This window comes from Mercenaria mercenaria, chromosome 16, assembly GCF_021730395.1.
Source record: "Mercenaria mercenaria strain notata chromosome 16, MADL_Memer_1, whole genome shotgun sequence".
Taxonomy (NCBI): domain Eukaryota; kingdom Metazoa; phylum Mollusca; class Bivalvia; order Venerida; family Veneridae; genus Mercenaria; species Mercenaria mercenaria.
Window position 1 is genome coordinate 49,276,030 of NC_069376.1, and position 23,714 is coordinate 49,299,743.

General features: G+C 34.4%; 1 protein-coding gene across 1 annotated transcript in view; it reads right to left on the bottom strand.

Annotated features, from left to right (window-relative positions):
- Positions 1-15,742: 15,742 nt before the first annotated feature.
- The window catches only part of LOC128549693 (exocyst complex component 3-like), a 31,579-nt gene continuing 23,607 nt past the window's right edge, over positions 15,743-23,714 (bottom strand). Inside the window, exons 14-19 of the mRNA XM_053527015.1 lie at positions 23,334-23,497; positions 21,991-22,071; positions 21,189-21,341; positions 19,436-19,544; positions 18,075-18,158; positions 15,743-16,561 (exon numbers count right to left, since the gene is read on the bottom strand). Of these exons, the coding sequence (XP_053382990.1) occupies positions 16,382-16,561; positions 18,075-18,158; positions 19,436-19,544; positions 21,189-21,341; positions 21,991-22,071; positions 23,334-23,497 (771 nt within the window). The 3' untranslated portion in view covers positions 15,743-16,381. The remainder of the gene's footprint in view (positions 16,562-18,074; positions 18,159-19,435; positions 19,545-21,188; positions 21,342-21,990; positions 22,072-23,333; positions 23,498-23,714) is intronic.

Below are 23,714 nucleotides of genomic sequence, written 5' to 3' on the forward strand. Positions count from 1 at the left end.
GGCGTGTTATAACAAATGCCTACTATTGGCGCCATGCTTTCGCGAAGAAACAGTTCCATCGTATTTGATATAAATTTTTCAATAAAGAACATATTAGAGTCGAAATAATTTATAGCAAAACAGTGCTTTATCAGCCCAAGTGTATTTATTTCGGACGACGTATAACTGCCCGAATGTATAAAGAGAGATAAAGCACTGTTTTGCTATAAATCATTTCGATTCTAATAATTCTAATTATTCTATCAGAGGTTGCTTTGACGAATCGCGTTAATCCCCTAATCAAATACGTTCTCAGATATACACCGAATTGCTCGAATACATTCTAGATTAAAAAAAAAAACACTTTCTTTTGGAACCTCCCTATACCCAACAATCCGTAGGAGAGGGAACCTACCCTTGTCCTTTCATGGCTCTACGCGCATCCAACTCCCAAAATATTCTGGTTGCGCACATGATGTAAAAGTACGCTTTAGATTTTAGGTCATTTTACTGTTAAATATATAAGATATTTAAATCCAAATATATTAAATTGACAATTCCCTAACTAAATATTAGAAATATCCAAATGTGTTATTTTCATATTATGACTGCACTTTTCACTACAACACTTCCATGCCTTTATCTGTCCGACATTAAAACTAAACATGATAGAAGTAGCTCAAATTAAAGGAAATAATAATACTTTTTAACTCCACTATTTTTTGGCTAATTTGCTTATATCCCTTTCACATTGAAATCGGAACAAAATTCAATTTTATTCAGATATACAGCGCATGAAAGTTTTTAGCCTATTTCTGGGTGCTACACTTGCCTCTTTGCTCGTGTCTAATAAAATAGGTGAAAGGCGCCATTACGTGCACATATCTGTTTTATTACAGGGCTGAGGACGATTTGAAATAAAAAGGTACACTGAGTGCGTGCTGAGGTAAATTCTGAAATAATATTGTTTATCAGTAATTTGGAGTAATTAAGAAGACAAAAAAAGATTACGAGCAATTTTCCAGTGTTTTATGTGAATGCGACATATTGATCTAATTATTATTTTGGTATAGATTGCTTTTTTGCGTTTGGCGTTGATTTATACTAAAAGTTTTCATGAAAATGCTTATATTCTAGTTACAAATTAAAACCAATTTTGCCAGTTTGTATTTATATATTGTGTGTTATACTTTTTGTTACATTCTTTAATAATCGTATTCAAATTAAACATAATAAAGTGTTTATAGTGTTTTTGTCTTACACCAAGGATAATTTGGTATATATGGCTGTAATTTTCAATAAGATTGGAGCGGTGTTACACACAGCAAAGCACTACTTGTCCGGTGATCTTTTGACATTTCATATATCAGGAACTTTATTTCATCTTTCTGCTTCTCTCTTCTTTTGCGGAAATGTCTGCGACTAATTTCATTATAAAAAGAACATCCTGTAATAACTAGAGATATGTTATAGAAGTTTTGTGGTAACAAAGCTCATTGAAATGAAAGCAACAACCTTATTCATTATAATAACTTTTGACCATTTTATATTTTAATCGAAGCTTCTGTTCAAACAGGATAATCTTAAGATATAATGGTTATTATGTTTTGTGGATTATTTTCATAAAATAATGTTTTATTGCTTTAATCAAACTGTTACATAGGAGAAGTAGAAAATGTTATTTGACATAAGACAGCGCATTATCATATATACTTTCGATTTTGTTAGCCATTTTACAACTTGCCCGGCTTGATTAATTTTATCCATAGCATATTTCTGTTAACAGTGTGTGCGTGAAGTTAGCAGCCAGAGTAGCCAGAATTCAGCCAGAGTAGCCAGAGTAGCGTAACTGGCCAGAGTAGCAAGAGTTCAGTCAGAGTAGCCAGAACTCTGGTAACTCTGGCTGGCCAGAGTAGCCAGAGTAGCCAAAGCAGTCAGAACTCTAGTTACTCTGGCTGGTCGGAGTAGCCTGAGTACAGCCAGAGTAGTCAGAACTCTGGTTACTCTGGCTGGCTAGAGTAGCCAGAATTCAGCCAGAGTAGCCAGAGTTTCTAGGATTTTAACATGAGTAGCAAGAGTAACCAGGATATTATTTGCTCTGGTTACTCTGGCTGGCCAGAGATTATAACATCTTCTGGCTACTCTGGTCAGAGTAATCAGGTCCCGTGTTCACAAAACATTTTCAGTCTTAGCTGACTTTGGTTATGAAACTTAATGTGTCATTTCTATCTAAATAGCATGTTTAAAACTGAATTTCAAGTTCATAACTATTTTCAGAACTTATGGTCAGTTTCAGTTAGAATGTAACCTTCAAGATTTCGTAAAATTGGTATTAAAATTTCAAACTCAAACTCAGCTAAGATCGAAAAATATTTTGTGAACTCATTTGCTCTGGTTACTCTGGCTGGCGAGGGAAATCGGCGATATTATTAAAAATCACCGCTCTTTGTGACCTCTCCAATATTATTCTTCGCTTCCATCATTACAATTGATAGAATCAAGTTGATCGTATGATTTATTCGAACTAGTTTTTGCAAAAACAGCTACGCTAAAGTTATAATTCTTAAATTATAAAAAAAAAACAATGAAGTTGTTTCAGGTTTTGCAGAATGATAAAATGAAATAAAACAATTTTAAGTTTTGGTTCCCAGATGATATTAATGAAATTAACATTACAAAGACTAAATTGTCACCACTGTTTAACAACCAGGCAATCAATAAAAATGCTGATTAATAAAAACGAAAGTGTCAGCTGATTAAACCTCATCTATATTACAACATATTAAAATGACATTCTACATTTCACTTTGAAGAAAAAAAGCTCTATTAGTATCGGATTTACTAGATTAATTGTTTTGTTTTGCTGTTAATTTTTTATATATTTTTGAATTTAATCAAGCTCAGAAAAGGTGCGGAGGCGCATTACGCATGCTGAATGATTCTTGAGCTTTGAACTTTAAGGCTGAATAAGACCAGTTATATTAAAAAACCTAGGGTTTCGTTGGTTAATACTTGTGTAACGTTAGAAGGGGTGGTATTATTAATGTTGAAAGTTTAATTGATTAAAAATGAGTGTTATAAAAGGACAGTTTTGCAACAGAACTGACCATTCCGCCCAATTTTCCAGACAAGGGAATAAAAGCGACAGAAAGCTAAAATACGTAGTAAAAAGAAAAAGTTTTGCCTATCTTGAAGTGTCAACTGCAAGTAAGTGCTTTAGTGCAAAAGCTTTTATTTATCCTTGTAGTTTGAATAGTTTGAACGGGTTTTCAAATAGAATCATATTTGCTCCCATTTGTTTTCTAAATAAAGAAAAGCTTTTGAACACGTCTGCGGATGTCTCTAAATTGTTTTTTGTGCTTGTAGCATGTGTAATGTTGAGTTCTGCTCAACCCGAGGCTAGAGGGCGTGGACGGTGGCATGCATTTCAACTACTGTCCATGAACAGGCTCAATCAAACAAAGCCTGCAACATTTACATTTTTGGTGTGTTGAGCGACCTGTGGCGTTTCCACTTTTTCTATTTTATTCCAAAGTTGAACTAATATGCAGTGTAGCATTAGTAAAGAAGTTTCGGGGAGCACATAAATATATAAATGTCACTTATTAGTACGCAATGTATTAGTAATTACCATAGGAACCGTGTATTTTATTATCTAGAAGTAATATCAATAATAATAATCCATTAAAATGTGTTAATAATTAAAATAGTAAGAATCAATTTACTTATACTTGGTAATCACAATTAGAATAAAATATTTGGTGATGTAGCAGTACAATAATATTTATTAATGTTATCTGCCCTTGAAAACAGATATGTTCCAGATTTTTTCCGACATTCAAGAGCAGGTAACTCATGATCAAGCCTGGGTACTTATGATTTTTAATACATATTTCCATTTTAAACTTGATTCTCAATTAGTATACAAAGTTTAAAGAAATTCTGCTCGTAGGAATTTTTTTACCCTATAAACATAAAGGTAACTGTCCCATTTACCCTTCAAAATACTTTGTTCGGTGACAGAGCATGTACTTAACTGTATATGATTAACACTACGAATAATGTGTACAACAACAATTATTGTTAATGACTAAGTATGAAATTTCTAAGAATCGCAACAGTATACTAGTAATTGTGTAGCCGGTGTCTCATATTTGGCTAAGAGTGTTTTTATAGTTAACTTTGTGTTTTAGAATATGTATATCTCTCTATGAATATGTTAAATAAAAATGAAATTGTAAAATGTGTATATTTATTTATGTATAAGAAAATATAATAATACCAATATATTTTGTGATTATTTTATTTGGTAACCGTAATTTATTAGTAATTATATTAGAAAACATTTTTAGTAGTTTATTAGCATTTATAACAATATATTTCACTTAGCAATGTGTTATATTAGTGTTTTGAAAGTTCTTAATAATATGTTCTTCTTAATTTTAAAAAAGAAAAGGGCGTTTTAATATAGTTATACCGACGTAAATGTCTGATTTTGGCAGATCGTGAAAACTATAGACACGTGTAGGATGACTTATGACATTATTAAAATGTGTTGTTATTTCTACATTCCATTTCGATTTACTTCAAAAGGGTTCTTCTGTATTATTGCTTAGATCTTATAATTTTAATACAACATAATACACGGATATTTACTAGTCAACCCAAGTCAAGTAACAATTCCTATTGACTAATCAGGGTCATTCACAATGTTGTTATTATCTTTTTTAAGATCTCCACGCATATATAACGAGCTTTAATCCGCTAGTGTAACGCTGTAGTTTTCACGATAGAAACTACACATCATTTTAATGTCACACGAGTAGGTGTGTTGTTTTGATGTCAGTAAGTCTGGGGGGGGGGGGGGGGGTTATTGTTTATGAAAAAAACGCTATTTGTGAAATGCCGTTCATTAATTTATTTTTTCATTTATAAATTGAAAATGCGCGAATTAAAGCCCGCGCGAAACAGTCCTTTTTCACATTTGCGCGAAATTTCATGCCAGCGAATTTAAATGATTTCACAGTATAAATGCGCAGTGGACGAAGTTATATTACTTCTGGATCAACCCTCGTATTTGTAATAAAAATCATCTACCGAAAAGACTGTTTTAAGCGGGAAATCAACTATTGAAATTGGCTAGTATATTTTCCCGTTGGTAACTATGGTTCTCATAGAACAGCTATCAAAAGGGTATACCAAGTACAAAGGCATCTTCTTTATGGTGAAGTACCAGCGGACCTACCTATCAAATGGATGCATTCAATACAATCTGTAGAAAGATACTTTGGAAGCAAATAATGCAACCAAGAAGAATGATAGTAGACTCGGTTTTCGTTTTTGGTTCATTCCCTGTTTGATATTTGTCTTTGTTTTATATGCGCACAACTGTGTTGTTTGTGCCGTGTGGCGGCCGTAAAAAGTCTCCCCGTACATTCAATCAATGTTGTTATATATTTCATCCTTAAGGGATTGTTATTCGTTCTAAACTCTCGGCCTCTGTCAAGATGAGAAGTATCTTATGTGTTGGCTTTGTGTGTGCGTGCGTGCGTGCGTGTGTGTGTGTGTGGTGCGCGCGTCTGCGTGCTGTGGGTTTCGTTTTGGGGAGGCTGCGTTTTTGGTGCGTGGCATTCCCTGTTTGATATTTGTCTTTGTTTTTGATTGAGTCTGTTCATAAGAGGTAATTAAATGTGCAACACATCTCACGCCCCCTAGCACCGACTTAAGCGGCACTCTATCACACACATGTTGAATGGACTCTATGGTCCCAAAGGAAACAAACTCACAGCGTGCATTTAATAAAATCAACTTTCGCTACATGTTATAGTCAATACAAATACGAAAATAAACTTTTCCTTCAACAGTCTCGCGACTTTTTTTAAAACAACTGAGGGCATATCTCAGACAGTTTGGTTGAAGCGCAATAAACGGAAAAAAACTGAACACTATCTAGTTAGAATCACCGAAAGCATATCGGACAGGTTACAATCTAGGACTTAATTATGTAAATATCACCCGCGCAATGGTTTTGCAAAGTAAAACATCTTCTTTTCTTTTGGAACTTCCATATATTGCTTGAGTAAACGCCACGTTTTCCTGCATGACATAAAAACTTAACTTTCTCCTTCCTTGAGTTGCTTTGATATACAGGCAACGACAGGTGCTGCGTCGGGGTCAACAACATTTTGCTTTAAATATATAGTTGAAAAGTACAAGAAAACAAGATATTTAACATAGCAACAGTATTTCCTTTAGTTCCATAGTAACAGTGTTCTCGGTTTTAAGAATGATATTTTGAGTAGTTCAAATAAAAATTATTACCATTCCCTAAAACTTTAATTTTATTCATTTAAATATGTGCAGATATATCAGAACTGTTTTCGTTACAGATTTTTCCGATTTTATCACTGCCGTGTGCTTTACTGTGGAAAGCTTGCTGAACAGGTTCCACTTTCAAAAATACAAAAAGGTAACATTCTCACATTACTGTAGTGCAAATTCTGTTAACAAACAATAGCCTAAAATATCATAACAAAAAAAAAACGAAAAAAGGTGAATCATGTAAATATGATCTTACCTTTCTGCTTATTAAAGTACTGTAAACTGATTTTGTCATAAAGCTGCAAACACTATTTTTTTAATATTAGACATTATTTAAGGCTTAAAAAAATTCTTCCTTTCCGGTAACATGCTCAAATATTAGGGTAGGTAGGTCGGAATTTCTGTTTTTTTTTTTTTTTTTTTTTTTGTTTTTTTTTTTATTTTTTTTTTTATTAAGGGAGACTTTTCGGAAATTATTTTTGTGTCACAAAATGAATACAAATCAGGGGATTATGCCTTTAAAGCATCACTAAATTGATTTCTAACATCACTGACAATGTTTAAAGCATAAAAAGTTGAAAAAAAAATTCTCCAAGGCATTTAGGGTCGGGCCAAAAATTTAGGGTAGGTCGGGATACCGGAAACGAACAATTTTTTTACGCCCAATGGAACAAAATCAAATTATTTTGTTTCCTCTATAAACAACCTAGAAGAATTATTTTGTGAAGCTAATTAAAACGTTCTAAAGTGATCCTGCATTCCTCGCATGACTCAAGATCTAATTTGGAAGTGACATTCATATTTTTCTATATATCATTCTGATGTTCTGAGAAATACTAAGAGTGCATAAAAGGCAGCTATCTAAGATCACCTTTGATACTTCTCTTCTAGCATATTTCGTTAGGCCCTTAATTTGTTTTATCAACTTTGTTTTACACCTGCCTGTTACTTTGGAACATGGTTAAGTCTTCGAGTGAGGCTTCATGCACACCATAAACCGGTTATACCCATAAAAGGTATTTTTGCCACAGACCGTTCCAAGGCGGTGTTCCCATTGGGTTATTCATTTGTCGTCAAATTGTTTCACTTTGTTAACGTAAATGTCAATCAGTTATACATTCATACTATGCATGTACTGCTGTAGGATTTCGTTTAACCCTTAGCCAGTTTGCCTTTGCGACTAGTGCAGACCAAGATCAGCCTACAGACCAAGATCAGAGCATTTCCATGGTCTGCGCTGTTCGCTTTTCAGCCAGTAAATTTTCAGTGAACACCCCTTTAAATAATAAGTGATACTGCCAAAATTCAATGATGGACCAGTCCATTTTAGAAATTTAGCAGGGCAAGGGTTAAGGGCATTTTGGATCTTTCTTCTTAGAAATAATCAGTTGGCATGCACTATTCTGTATTGTCAATATATAAATAGGATAATATAATCAAGCCTATGTCTTATGGTTTTTGAAAGACCCTTCCTAATTAGAGTATATGGTACGTCAAAAAGAGCATATTCGTACACGTACACGAACATGGCACACTATTTCCTCAGGGCAGTGACAATGTTTTGTTAAGTGACCCTCAACATACCTTATTTTCAGACTAGCATTTACATTAAAGGTACTGACTTCCAGATTTTGGCTAAAACTGATCTTTCTTTAAAATTGAACTTTGGTCATAATAGTTTCTAAACTATCTCAAAAATGTCAAAACAAGGAAGAAAAGGATTCCCGGGTCGGAAATGAACCAAGACCGCCACGGCAATACAAAGAATTCCGTTGTCGTTGCCAATACCATATAGATATTTATGCGTGCATACTTTCGCGTGTTATTTGAATGTGTCACGTTGTATTTGTTAATACATCTGTTTGTAACATGATGCTTCATGTATACGTTACAAGAAATAAACTTTGAATCTTGAATCTTTATAATTAAGACAGTTTACCTCGAGTAAAGCGTTACAAACGTTTTTCGATTATCTTTGTAACAAAAAGTAAAAACAACTAATTCTGATGCGTTTCCATAACATATTTTCGGTCAGCAATTAAGTTACAAAGCTTTTGTAAGAAATATAGCAATCAGTTTTTCTTTATTTGTTGTCGTACAATCTGGAGTCCAGTGCCTTTAAAGGCCTCCTTAACCAGTGCCAGATAAAACTATCTCGCTGATATGATATGAAATAAAATCACAGGTAAGTAGATACAACAGTGAGCAACAGTTTTATCTCGCTGATATGATATGAATTAAAATCATACTAACTTTCACACAGGTTAGTAGTTTTCATTGTTTGTAAAGCGCTGCTGAGCAAAAAGAAACTTGCGTCTATTTTAGATAATTTGTACTACGGAAGCCTAGTTGTGACATCTGATCTGAACATACTTGTTCGAGAAGGTATCTTAAGAATAACAAGATGTTAAATATGTATGTCAAGCGCATGAGATACAATGTTCTTTTCAAATAATATCTGAGTTGTACGCATGGTATATACATAGTACGCTAGTGTAGTAATAACTATTTTCACATGTCATCGACTGGCGTATCTGATAGGTAAAAATAGTTTGTTCTTTTCAGGAAAAATGATGCCTTTCAATGCTAGTGCAGAAAATTCAACACAGACGTATGGTGAAATCTATGAAGATAATCCTGAAAACGACCAATCAACAAACAGCAGTGGCCAGACGTATTATTATTATTATTTCAATTGGGAATCATTCTTTAGTCAGTTTCGATTTCAGCTTGACATATTTTTGTGGAATTACATCAGTTTTGTTATTACATTTATTTCAGTCTTTGGTAATCTTACTATTGTTTTCGTACTTCTGCAAAAAAGAAGCAGGCGTTTTTCAACGTCAATATTTATCACCAGCCTGGCTGTTGCTGATTTTTTGGTCTGCTTTAGTCCGCTAGAAGGATGGCTTACACTGCATCGATTTATAAAACCCACTTACTCTGACCTGGATTGTAAGTTAAGAATGTTTTTACCAAAGGCAGCCCAGTACGCCTCTGTTTGGATGTTAGCTATAATATCAATAGAGCGGGCAGTGAGCGTCAAAGTACCTCTGAAAGTCAAAACTATCTTCACCGTGAAGTTTGCACGTTGTTTTGTTGTCATTGTGTGGGCTTTAGCCTTTGCTAAAGCTGCTCTAGGTGCTAGCATTGTCTCTCTCATTTCTGAGTTGACCGGAAATGAATGCTATGTCAGCTTGTCCAAATACCACAATCTTTATTATGCGGATCTGGTTTTGTATACGGTGCTGGTGGCAATGATACCGTATCCCATAATTCTTGTTTGTTCTATTCTTACGATTAGTGTCCTTCTACAAAATGCATTGAGAAAAAGTAAATCAAAGAAAACACAAGTAAAATCAATCACTATAACGCTGCTCTTGGTAAACTTAATGTACCTGTTTAGCGTGACTCCCGCCGTTGTTCATGAAATATATACGTTGCTATGGTTACGTTTTAACAAGTACCTACGTTGGACATTTGAAGACTACTACAACCATGTAAACCTCACAAATCTATTTACGTTCGCGGAATTTTTCCACCATGCTTTGAATTTTTTCATTTATTTTCTTAGTGGGTCGAGATTTCGGAAGGAAACGAAAGACTTGTTACTTTCTTGTTGTAGTAAAAAAACAACTATGAATTGAATTTGAACAAACATGGACTATGAAACGGGATTTTGTCATTGGCATTGTTAATATCTGTATTTTGTTATTGCTGATGTAGTGGAGTAGTTCTTTTGTCTGTCTGCTATTAGTAGTATGCTTTGTTTGTGTTCCTTCATTATATTGTTCAGGTCAACGAAAACAGCATTACAGGAGCCACCACAAGTACATGTAACTACGGGATAGAGGAAAATAATTCACGACATCTGAATGGACGAATGCAATACTTTTCTCGAATCTGCAGTTAGGGTAGTGTCTTTTAATTATAATTTAAACCGTTTACGTAATTTGGCTTTGGTGTAAAAACAAAAACAACTTTAATATATTAACAGAAAGTACATTTTTAATGATTGGAGCATACACATTGATTCATTTCATATTTACATTTTATTAAATTTGACCATAAGACAACCTATACTGTATTAGTCGATTCCTTACATACAGCTTGGTCATTAAGTAGTCATTGAGTTCCTTACATACAGCTTGGTCATTAAGTAGTCATTGAGTTCCTTACATACAGCTTGGTCATTAAGTAGTCATTGAGTTCCTTACATACAGCTTGGTCACGAAGTAGCCATTGAATTCCTTACATACAGCTTGGTCACGGAGTAGTCATTGAATTCCTTACATACAGCTTGGTCACGGAGTAGTCATTGAATTCCTTACATACAGCTTGGTCACAAAATAGTCATTGAATTCCTTACATACAGCTTAATCACGAAGTAGTCATTGAATTCCTTACATACAGTTTGGTCACGAAGTAGTCATTGAATTCCTTACATACAGTTTGGTCACGAAGTAGTCATTGAATTCCTTACATACAGCTTGGTCACAAAATAGTCATTGAATTCCTTACATACAGTTTGGTCACGAAGTAGTCATTGAATTCCTTACATACAGCTTGGTCACGAAGTAGTCATTGAATTCCTTACATACAGCTTTGGTCACGAAGTAGTCATTGAATTCCTTACATACAGCTTGGTCACGAAGTAGTCATTGAATTCCTTACATACAGCTTGGTCACGAAGTAGTCATTGAATTCCTTACATACAGCTTGGTCACGAAGTAGTCATTGAATTCCTTACATACAGCTTGGTCACGAAGTAGTCATTGAATTCCTTACATACAGCTTTGGTCACGAAGTAGTCATTGAATTCCTTACATACAGCTTGGTCACAAAGTAGTCATTGAATTCCTTACATACAGCTTGGTCACGAAGTAGCCATTGAATTTGATCTATTATTCTTACTGTACTGTTACTGTTAAGGGTAAATACCATGATTTGCGTGAAAAAAGAGCAATACAAATATCTACTGACGGTGACATATATTAGGCCAAGACAACGTGTTTAATGTCTGAACATTTTATTTAATGTGTGTGGCATAGTTTACACCACTCTGTGTTTGTACAGGGCAAGATAATTATTTAGCTATGCTATTAAACCTAAACTGAAAAAGAGATTGAATAAGTTTGCAAATGAAGTTGTGAAAACACATTAATTCCGGGGGCCTAGATTGTCCAATATGTCTGTACTATACCAGTATTATTTGAATGATTTTCATGTAGGTCACAAAGTTGCGGTGGCTCTTTAGGCCAAGAAGATCGTAGTGTTAACTCTAGTTTCCTAACATTCATAGAACTAATATTGTGCATGTTCGTGTATTGTTGTACTCATTTTCTGTACGTGATTGCATGTTACATTTTAAATCGTTTTGTTACTTGCATGGTCTTAATGCACAAGTTTTGACTTTTTAATTTTTACAATTTTCTGAACACTTATTGTAAGCAATAAGACACTTATTGTAAGCAATAAGAGAAACGATTTACCACATGCCCTGCGAAAGTTCGGTAGTTCTACCTGCCCAGAAGTGACACCCGGTTTCCCCTGTCAAAGCTGGGGATTGACATAATGACCTGAAATTCAGCACATGCATGGCAAAACAGAATAAAAGGCCTTTTATAATAAATATTTGTACAGATCTCCAGTTATATTATTTAAGGAAGGGAACAGTGTAGTAAGTGTAATAAATGTCAATATATCTTATATACGACTTAATCATGTGTATATTGTTATTTACTAGATTGCATCTATTCGTGAGCCATACCATATAAACTGTTGTTGTTTAAACAGACGAACAAAGTGTTATATGAATCTCTATGGAATAAGTTTAGAACAATTTTAAACATGCTGATCTTTTGTTAAAATTCCTATGCCAAATACACTTATATCTTCATATTGTTTTATATTGGTGAATTAAAATCCTATGATTTTTATGGCATTGTGCAAGTACACCTATCTTCATATTGTTTGATTTTGATGTGAGAATTAAAATCTCCTGAGTTTATGGTATTGTTCATATACACATATCTTCATATTGTTTGATATTAATGTAAAAATCAAAATCCCGTGAGTTTTTGCTATTGTTCATGTACACATTTCTTCACATTGCTTTATATTTATTTGAGAATTAAAATCTCATGAGTTTATGGCATTGTTCATATACACATATCTTCATATTGTTTGATATTAATGTAAAAATCAAAATCCCGTGAGTTTTTGCTATTGTTCATGTACACATTTCTTCACATTGCTTTATATTTATTTGAGAATTAAAATCTCATGAGTTTATGGCATTGTTCATATACACATATCTTCACATTGTTTGATATTAATGTGAAAATTAAAATCCCATGAGTTTATGCTATTGTTCATGTACACATTTCTTCACATTGCTTTATATTTATTTGAGAATTAAAATCTCATGAGTTTATGGCATTGTTCATATACACATATCTTCATATTGTTTGATATTAATGTGAAAATTAAAATCCCATGAGTTTTTGGTATTGTTCATGTACACATATCTTCATACTGTTTGATATTGATGTGACAATTAAAATCCCATGAGTTTATGCTATTGTTCATGTACACATTTCTTCATATTGCTTTATATTGATGTGAGAATTAAAATCTCATGAGTGTATGGTATTTTTCATACATATCTTCATATTGTTTGATATTGATGTGAGAATTAAAATCCCATGAGTTTTTGGTATTGTTCATATACACATATCTTCATATTGTTTAATATTGATTTGAGAATTAAAATCTAATGCGTTTATTGTATTGTGCAAGTACACATATCTTCATATTGTTTGATATTGATGTGAGAATTAAAATCCCGTGTGTTTACGGTATTGTGCACGGTCTATTATTAGTACCAATGGCACTGTGCCTAGCAAGCCAAGTAAAGATGATATCAGAAGGGTATATTGAACGTTACGCTTATTGATTTAAATCACATTTTACAGAATGAAAAGTAAATTGCATTTGCTTAGAAGTTTTCTAGAAAATTATATATATATATATATATATATATATATATATATATATATATATATATATATTTGATTTCAAATTAAAAATAAACTCGTTTCGTTTTATTGCGGTGTATGTGAAAAATGGTATTTGTAGTTGTTGTATTATCTTTTTTAAAACTTTCAAGAATAAATCTGTTGCATTTGAAATCATTTACTCGTTCCTTTGTGGGGTAATATCTCCGCTGCCAAAATGTGTGCAACTTCCAAAATATAAATCTAAAATCTATATGGATTTAACATATGAAAATATCAAGCAATGTGCCTATCAAGACCGAGGGTCAAATGTCAAAGAATAGACTTAGATTGTTAAGCGAAAACTGAATTGCAAACATACCGAAGGACGACTAGCAAAATCACATATTTCCACCAGACCACGAACTTTGACGAAGAAACCTAAAACTCAAGAATGATTATGAGGACTGTTCCTTTCCTACTTACGACAACTAAGACATTGACCCACTGACCTCAAAATAACTAGGCCTTGTGGTCATCACCACCTACTACCATATGCCTGCCTGAGATGAAACGGGTTTTGTACTGAAAAATTTAATATGATCATTGATTCTATGACCTCAAAATAAACAGAATCATTCACTATGTGTAATGCACTTGACAAGTTAATAGTGTCATCAAGATGCAAGATACTGCACGTAAACTGCTGTGTTTTGTCACTCTGACCATATTTTTTGACCTACTAACATCAAAACCCGAAAGGGTCGAGTATGACAGACAGACGGACAGACGCACGCGCCATCACATCATACGTCGTTAAAAAGCGTACAAAAATATAAGCCTAAAAACGAAAGTTTTATGATAGCCTTTGAATATCAACAAATTGTCAGCGTATCATGCTTTAAGTACTTTTAAATTACTTTTTGGGATAGACCGCCAATGCTATGAAGTGAATTCGTTAATATTTAGGGCGGTACAGAATAACATAAGAACCACAAAGAGATTTTCTAGAAATGATCAATTAAACTTCAGTAACGTGGTTTACTTCGGTCTAGACATACTTAAGAGTAGGGACTGGGTGGGCGCGCGTGGGGCTGGGATAGCTGCAACTTTGTGGGAAGCTTATAAATGGTAATCTCCTTTGTTGGTTTCTTTCCTTAATTAATGTGTTGTATGTGTTTACAATAGCTGTTTCTTTTTCGGAAGCGGATATTTATTTCTTTTCTTTGCCATTCAGTATGAATAAATACCTTAAAATTCATTGCCATTTTAGATTCATTTCAGTGTTCTAGTCTTTCAATTTTTTTACATTGTCTGCAATCACGACGTATAAATAGCCTGACGACAATACAAAAATTCTTCAATTGTTCATTTTGTCTGACTATAGGGAAGGGCCGTCCGCCAATGTTGGTTAACTTGTGGCCAAAGCAAGTTGCTTTTGATATCCAGTTTATTGTGTTTATTTAGTTTTGTTTGTTGACTGATTTATTTGCATGTATTGTATAGCATTGTACTGCCGTATTTCTTAAGCAATAAAATAGGATTAAACTTATCAAAGGCAATTTCTAGGCCTCTTTTTCAAATATATAGGTTACCTATAGGTACAAGCATTCATATGCGGATTTATCGGGGAAAAAAAGCTAATAGGTGGACAGACGGTGACCATTTTAGAATACATTTCTAAGGGCGTATAAAAAGATGGACTCTTAGTTTGGTGACAAGTTAAATTAGGTAGAAGTAGACAAAGTGGCTACCGAGTTTTGTAATGACTTGAGATGTTGGTCACGTTCGAAATATTTTTTTGGTCGTGGGCCTCTATGCAATTGGCTGAACTACTTGATCCTCACCGGACAGTCTGGAACCTGAACGATTTTCACGTGTGGAAGTCATCCCGTTTGCTTTTGAAAGATTGGTCGTTCTACACGTACCACAAGTGCAACTTAAGACCAATGACTTACTTTATCTTCCAATAAGAGTTGTGTAAAGACATCATCAGAACCTATACGAGTTCACCAGCAACAACAGATACTCCTTACCCACAGAAAAAAACTTTCCATATACGTTTGTTTCAAGTACTTCAAGTACAATATCTTGAACCAGATTAGAAACCTTAATTTTACGAACTTGATACTGTTATAGTTTATTATGTACCTTATTGAAAAAAATACATCTATACATAAAACTTCTATAAAACCAAGGTTATCTTCCTGAAAACACACAAACTGAATTGATTTTCTATGGAATCCATGCATTCAGTCTTGTGTAAGTCTCCTCAGCAAAGAAGTCTCAAAAACTATTATTCTTTCAGTTTTATTTAGTATACATCATACAGCAATATAAATATAGTACAGTAACTGTGAAACCATCCTTAACAATACATTCTGAAATTTTCAGCATAATTTTCAAGTTACTTAAGGCAAAAAAAAACGTTTTTCGGAGAACATGAACCTGATGATGAATTTGCAACGAAAATGGAATAAAGTATATATATACAGCCTTAGTCCATTTCACCTGCCCGACAGTCATCTTTTTATTTCACCAAATTCATAAAGCGCATATAATATTTCTTGTGTGAAAACATAAATTTTCAACCATGCTTGAAAAGATTTCTGTGGGGTACCACAAAACTGGTCGTTTTGTAAATCATATAACAAATGGAAATACATAATAATAATTATACAAAACAAACATTGAAAATGTTGAAGCCAGAAGAAAGTTTCTTATATTGCACATAACATCAATAGGACCTGATCAATATAAGTGGCTCTTCAATCGTCAGCCCACTGCAGGTATCAGTAATCTGCCCACTACAAAATTCAGCAACCTGTCCACTATAGGCACCAGCAGGTTTATCCCCTTTTATATAAACTCCATAAAAACTACAAATGAGCCAGGCTATGAGAAAAGCAACATAGTGCATTTGCGACCAGCATGGATCTATGCTGTTCGCTAACAGTTTCTCTAATTGCAATAGGCTTTGAAAGCGAACAGCATGGATCCTGACCAGACTGTGCGGATCCATGCTGGTCGCAAATGCACTATGTTGGTTTTCTCATGGCGTGGCTCAAATGTTTTTACACCCACTACTTCATTTCTGCAGCAATTTCAGCAAATATTCCATGAGGTCTTGTTTTCATCGCTTCCTCTTCACCCACTGTATCTAAAACCATCTGACGGGCTTCTGAGCGACTCATATCACCTCTACATAACAACAGGTTGATCATCTGCTCAAGTCTTATGTCTGGGTACTTCTTCATTATTCCCTGAAATAGACATTACTTACTTATATAACATAATTCACTCACAATACATTAAAATATATACCTCAGTAAGTAAAATTTTCTATGTCCATTTCTGCTGGGTACCTCTGAGTGTTCACAATTGTTGATCGCTGCTTATTCAATCCTTTCCAGGCTTTGATTCTTTCATGCAAGGGGTGTAGAAATATTCAAGAAAAGAAGTAATCCTGCAGGCATATAGATGATTAATGGTTCTTTTTTTTTTTGTTGGGTTTAATGTTGTACCGACACACCTATCAGTCATATAGCGACTTTCCAGCTTTGATGGTGGAGGAAGAACTAGGTGCTCCTCCGCGCATCATTTCATCACGTGTGGACACCTCGGTAGAACCACCTACCTTCCATAAGTCAGTGGAAGGCTTCCTCACATGAAGAATTCAATGCCCCGAGTGAGACTCAAACCTACATCGGCGAGGGGCAAGTGATTTGAAGTCAGCAACCTTAACCACAGGGCCACAGAGGCATCGATTAATGGTTCTATCGAAGTGTCTGTGTGTACATAAACTAGTATCTAGAGGTACACAGAATGTTATTCTGACATTAAAGAAAAAATCTACCTAGTAAGCAAAACTTTATACCAAACAAAATTGACTGACACCAAAAAATAAAGGTAATGACAGAATTTGATGATATTTCAACCTTGTCATCTTAACAAGCAAATCAAAGAATTGTCATTCTTAGCATGACAGAATTTCCAACCCTATTTCATGTAAGCATTTTTGAATAGTTACCTAGATGTATAATTTTTTAAAACAAGAGCTGTCGGAGGACAGCAACGCTCGACTATTCAACAGCCTTGTCAGTTGAATGAAAATTAAAGTTGAAAAAGGGGAATAATTTTGTAAAATGGCAAAACAGGGTTATGGAAACTGTAAAATGCATATCAGTTCATACCAATGGACAACTGTGTGAAGTTTCAATCCATTCCCAAAAGTGGGTACTGAGATACCAACTTACATACAAAACCTTAACCAAAAACAGCAAAGTCAAAAAAGGAACATAATTTTGTAAAAATGCAAAGTAGAGTTATGTAACCTGTGCACTGCATCTCAGATCATGACAGTGAACAAGTATGTGATGTTTCAATCCACTCCCTTTAGTGGGTACTGAGATACCAGCTTACATACAAAACCTTAACCAAAAATTTTTAAGTCGAAAAAGGGGCATATCTTTGTAAAAATGCAAAATAGAGTTATTGAACCTATGCAATGTAAGTCAGTTTATCACAGTGAATAAGTGTGTGAAGTTTCAATTCATTGCCACCAGTGGTTATTGAGATACCAGTTTACATACAAAACCTTAACCAAATCGGGACGCAGACGCGGACGCAGATGCACGGGCGAGTCCAATAGCTCTACTATTCTTTGAATAGTCGAGCTAAAAATACCTAGATGTACAATTTTTGAAGAAAATTATGAAGGATAAAAGCAAAGTATGAACTCTGTACTAGTGATTAGTGCTGACAATGTTAACTTACAGCTATTTCCAACGACAACATGGAAGTGTCCTTCAGTTTTAGTCCTTCTGCCATCATCGGTAGACAGGCAAATGTTACATCTGACTAAAATACAGAAATTTCCAGTGTAAATATCTTTATAAAATATCATCTACGACACTGAACTCGAAAAACATGGTCAAAAGCACAAGATCCTAACAATACCTTAGGCATTTTGACATTACTGTTTTTGATCAATTTCAATAATAACACCTTTTGGTAGGTTTATAATGTAAATAAAATATATAAATGCAGACATGAAAAAAAACTCTGCATGTAATTTAAGTTATGTTTAGTGATTTAAATATCGTATGAGAAACTAAAGAAACCATGAAAAAACAAGAGCACCAACAAGCGGGGCAATATATACATCTGAGGGGTTATATCAAAAGCAAAATGTAAAGATTTTTTTGCGGCAGGTGGGGCTGGGTGGAGCAGGGTGTGTGTGCACACGGTGGTGGTGACTGACAGGATACTAACGGGCAAGAAACTAAATGAAAGGGGGGCGGGGTGCACTATGAGGGGGTTGCAGTGACAGGATACAAAAGGGTTAGAAACAATGTCGTGGGGGGGGGGGGGGGGAGATGAGGGGGGTTGCAGTGACAGGATACAAGAATACAAAAGAGCAAGAAAGTAAATGAATTTTTTTGGGGGGGGGGGGTTTGGAGCGGTCAAATTGGCACGGATGGAGACATGCATGACACAGACAGACAGATGGATGGACAAGGGCAAATCTACGTGCCCCCACTCCATTTCTTTTAAGAAAAAAGAATGAAATTGCACCAAATGGATCATCCGTTATATTATTGGAGAGATGATCTGAAACAGGTGCATAGTTCATATTAATATGTGGGTGCTATAGTTCTGGACCATGTGTCATATAATGTGGGGTGATGATGACAAACACTTAAAGTTTGAAGCAAATCCATCCAGTATTAACAGACATAAAGGGTAAATGCATCAAAACTTTAACTAAGAATCTGGACGTTGACTAGGTTGCAAGAGTAAGTAGGATAGCTCTCTGTAATCTTTTCTGCAGTTGAGCTAAAAACTGAGCAGACTAGAAATTTATATTTTAGAAATATCATGATCAAACCTCAGTGGAGCAGTCTATGTACATGTCAGATTAGTATCAAATGTTAACCTTTAGCCTGCTGGTGACAGAAGATTCTGCCTTTGCAACCAGTGCAGGCTGATCATGGTCTGCATGTTCACTATTCAGTCAGTCAATTTTCAGTGAACACCCCTTTGAATAATAAATGGTACTGCCCAAATTGAATGATAGACCAGTCCATTTAAGAAATTTAGCAGGCTAAATGATAAAAGAATACTCAAATACTTACAGGTTTGGTGGGTTTAAACTTCTTAAACATGAGTTGCAACTGTTCTGCCTCTCTGATGAGTTTCTCTGCAGCATTTTTCCTTTCTTCATATTGTTTGAATGACAATTTCCTAAGTAATATAAGACATACATCATGACTGAAATCATGTGTTGTTTTCCATTTAAAATAAAATGCAGAAAACATTGTTACTTTATTATGTCACAAGCGTATTTAGTATAAACTAAACTAAGCACAAATAAACTATAAATGAACAATACGTATCACCATCAAAGATACTTGAGCACTTTCCACTGGAAATGTTACGTGAGTAAAGGCACATGATATCACGAATAAAGCCAGACTAAGCTCCAACAAAAGACATCAGTGACTTTTCAAAACCTAACACTCAAATTAACATATAAAAATATTGCTAGGTGCACCTTAGAGCCATATGCAAATAACTATCTAAAAACTAAAGAAGAATGTCAATATATATCATTTCAGACCAACAACTAGATGTGTGTCTAAAGGACAAAGATGCCCCCCACTACTGTCACTGTACATGGTTTCAGGACTCTTGGTGAAATATTTCTAAGATGTTTGCAACACAAAGTTAAGAACTTTATGTGTATTTTTCACTAAGTGAAGGACCATTTACTCTAGCCTAGCTGAGTGAAATCCCAAAGAAAACACCAAGTGCACAACTTCACATGTTATAAAACAATCCTCTAATGTTTTATGATTCTAGGTCAAGTATATTTTGAGATACATGGGGTTACCGTACAACCTTTTATTTTTTGACTAAGTCAAGGGCCATAATTCTGGTCTTGCAAAGTGAGATAAAAAAAAAACTCAGATGCACAAATTCACAGGCTGGATGACATTCATACATTGTTTTATGACCCTAGGTGAAACACGTTTAGGATACATGCAACAGGAACTTTTAAGCTTTCTATGTGTATTTTTCACTAAGTCAAACAGAACAAAGGTTCACAACTTCACATGCTATATAACGATCCCCTAATGTTTTACGACTCTAAGTCAAATACTTAATAACTTGTATCCCATTAATCAAGGGACAAATCCAGAACAAAATCCCAGGTGCACAACTTCACATGCTGAGTAATATTCCTATGATGTTTTTTGACTCTAGGTCAAATACTTTTTTAAGATATGAGTGACATATCACTTTTCCTTCTTATGTAAATGTTTGACTAAGTCAAGGTCCATAACTCTGGTCTGGCTGAATAATATCTCTAACAAAACCCCAGGTGCACAACTTCACATGCTGAATTATATTCCTGGATGTTTCATAGTACTGGGTCAAATACTTTTTGAGATACATGCAACACAAACTTAGGCCCATTTTATAAATATTTTTACTAAGACAAGAGCCACAACTCTGGTCATGCTGTGTGAAATCCAAATCAAAACCCCTGGTGCACAACTTCCTGTGCTGAATAACAATCGTGTGAAGTTCGATGACTCTGGATAAAATACATTTTGAGATATGAACGAGACAAATTTGGACAGACAGACGCACAGACAAGGGCAAATCTAAGTGCCACCCCCTCCCCCACGCCCAAGAACATTTTTGGGAGAACAATTACAGTGAAGTGTTGCTGTCATCTTTTGTAAGCATGTTGACTTCACTGAAACTTTTTATTCAATTTCTGTGTAATACCCCAAGCAAGTAGTCCTAGCTATCTATACGATTATGAACTTGTCTAAAATCAAGCAAGAAATCATTAGAATGACAGACCAGAATTCTTACCTTGATAAAATAGCTTTCAAATATTCTTTCAAAATACTCCTTTTTGCTTTATCGTACAAGGTCTGTTCCAACTTCGGTTTGAGATGGACAAAGTCGGTACCATAATCATGCCAAGTTGCAACTATCACTTCGATTGCTTGAGGACTCTGCTGCCTAAATTTCAACAAATGATTTTAAGGTAGTGGACTTGTGATGACAATCGACAATTTCCATTCATTTACATTTTCAACATTATGGGATTTTAGCATTCTTTGGTTGTAATAAAAGCAGTTTTCTGTTATGGCTAACGGATGTTAAAGTAGCATATGAGAATATGTTATTGCAGGAAAACTGCTTAGTCTTTACTGGTTCACTACCGGACAGGGACATGATATCAAAATTTCAATCTTTTTAAAACAGATAGCTAGCAAATAATATTAGATAAGGAAAATGCTAAGTTGTAGCTAAATACCTTCTATTTTAGCTAAAATCTAAAATCATGTCACATTCTTTTCAAGGCATCTGCATATGCAAATATGTCGTTAAAGTTTAGCCTGCTGGCGGCAAACGATTCTGCCTTTGCGACCAGTGCAGACCAAGATCAGCCAGCACATCTGTGCAGGCTGATCATGGTCTGCACTGTTCACTCACTATTCAGTCAGTAAATTTTCACTGAACACCCCTTTGAATAATAAATGGTACTGCCTATATTGAATGATGGACCATTCCATTTTAGAAATTTAGCAGGGTAAAGGTTAATTTGGAAAATACTAAAATTTTGATATCACTGGCATAATTTACCATGGAACTGTATAAATCTTACCAAGCTTTAGTCATCAACTCATTAAAACAGTGCTCATGACTCTTCAGATCTATAAGTACTTCATCAAGAACATTCTGTACTCTGTAAAATGTAAAATCATTAAAGCATTATATGGCAACAACATAAAATGTACTAATAATCACTGGCATTAATTTTGTACTTGCCAAAATACCCAACATAAATTAACAAAAGGACTATGAGTACTCTATATTGCTGACCTGATGACCTAGAGTAAAACTTGACCTAGACTGCATTTAGATAGCTTTCTGACCATGTTTTATGTAAGTCAGGTAGAAAATGTGGCCTCAAGTTTTCCTAAGATTCGTTCTAATGACTTATTTTACCATAAATCTAGATGACCTACTTTCAAACTGTACCTATATTTTTTTATAAAAACAAACATTCTTATAAGTTTTAATGAAGACAAGGTAGAAAATGTGGCAACCAGTGGGATAAGTTTTTTGACATTTGGACCTAGCATGGGTTTCACAGAGAAAACATTTAGACAAAGATTCAAAAGGATCAGGTAGGAAATGTGACCTCTAGTGTGATAAGGTTTTTCTATTTTTTGATATGATGACCTATAACAATAATAATAATACTTCAGATGACACACTAAAACAGTCTTCTAAGCTTGACCAATAATTTATAAATACAAACATTCAAAGTTTTATGAAAATCAGGTAAAAAAGGTTGCCTCTAGTGTGATAATAAGGTTTTTCTTTGATTTGACCTAGTGACGTCATTTTAATTCTAGATGACCCACTTTCAAACTTGACCTAGATTTCAAAGAAAACAACATACTAACACAGTTTCCTGAAGATCAGGTAGAAAATGTGGCACCAAGAGTGTTAACAAACTTATTTTCTATTATACGACCTAGTTTATGACATTTGAACCAATTTCAAATTGCACAAGGACATACATTCTGACACATTTTCACGAAGACGAAGCGGAGATTGTTAAACAGGTTTTATACTGTTTGATCTATTGACCTAGATTTTAACCCAATATGACCAAGAATCTAATTCATACAAGATTTATCAAGTGAAATATTCTGACCAAGTTCCCTTAAGATCTAGCCAAGGAGTGTTATCATTCAAGCAACAAACATCAGACATAGTGAGACCACATAAGCTTACCTTGAGCAACTTATGCTCAGCTGACCTAAAAATAAGATAAGGCCAATAGTTTTAAACTGATAAAGAAAAGTTATGCTACCTTTTCACTTATACAAATACTGCATCTTTGGCCAGTAATTTCTAAAATTTCAAAAACATTAATTTAAAAATCCAAATCATGGCAAACAGTATGTAAAAATAATGTTCAAAGACTAGGCTTACACCATCATAGCTATCTGGGTGAATCTATCATTTAACACCTGGAACCTGTCCTTCCTTATGTTGGTATCATCCTCTTCCTCCTTGTCAAACTCTGTCTTCAGGTAACGTTTACGCAGATTCTTCATATAGTCCCCAAATGTGAGTAAGTTATTTGCTGTTGCTATCTGCATTATCAGACAAGAGAAAAACTGTCAGAGCTAAAGTTCAGTTACTCTAATAATACAGAACAGAGTACTGTAAAATCATTAAAGTTTGTGATGAACTAATTTTCCATGGATTTCATGACTCAGTCAATCCATGAAATTAGGGGAAGTCCCATAAAACAAGTACAATTTGTGTTAATTTTATATTCAGAAGTTGAAATCCATTAATATACACCCC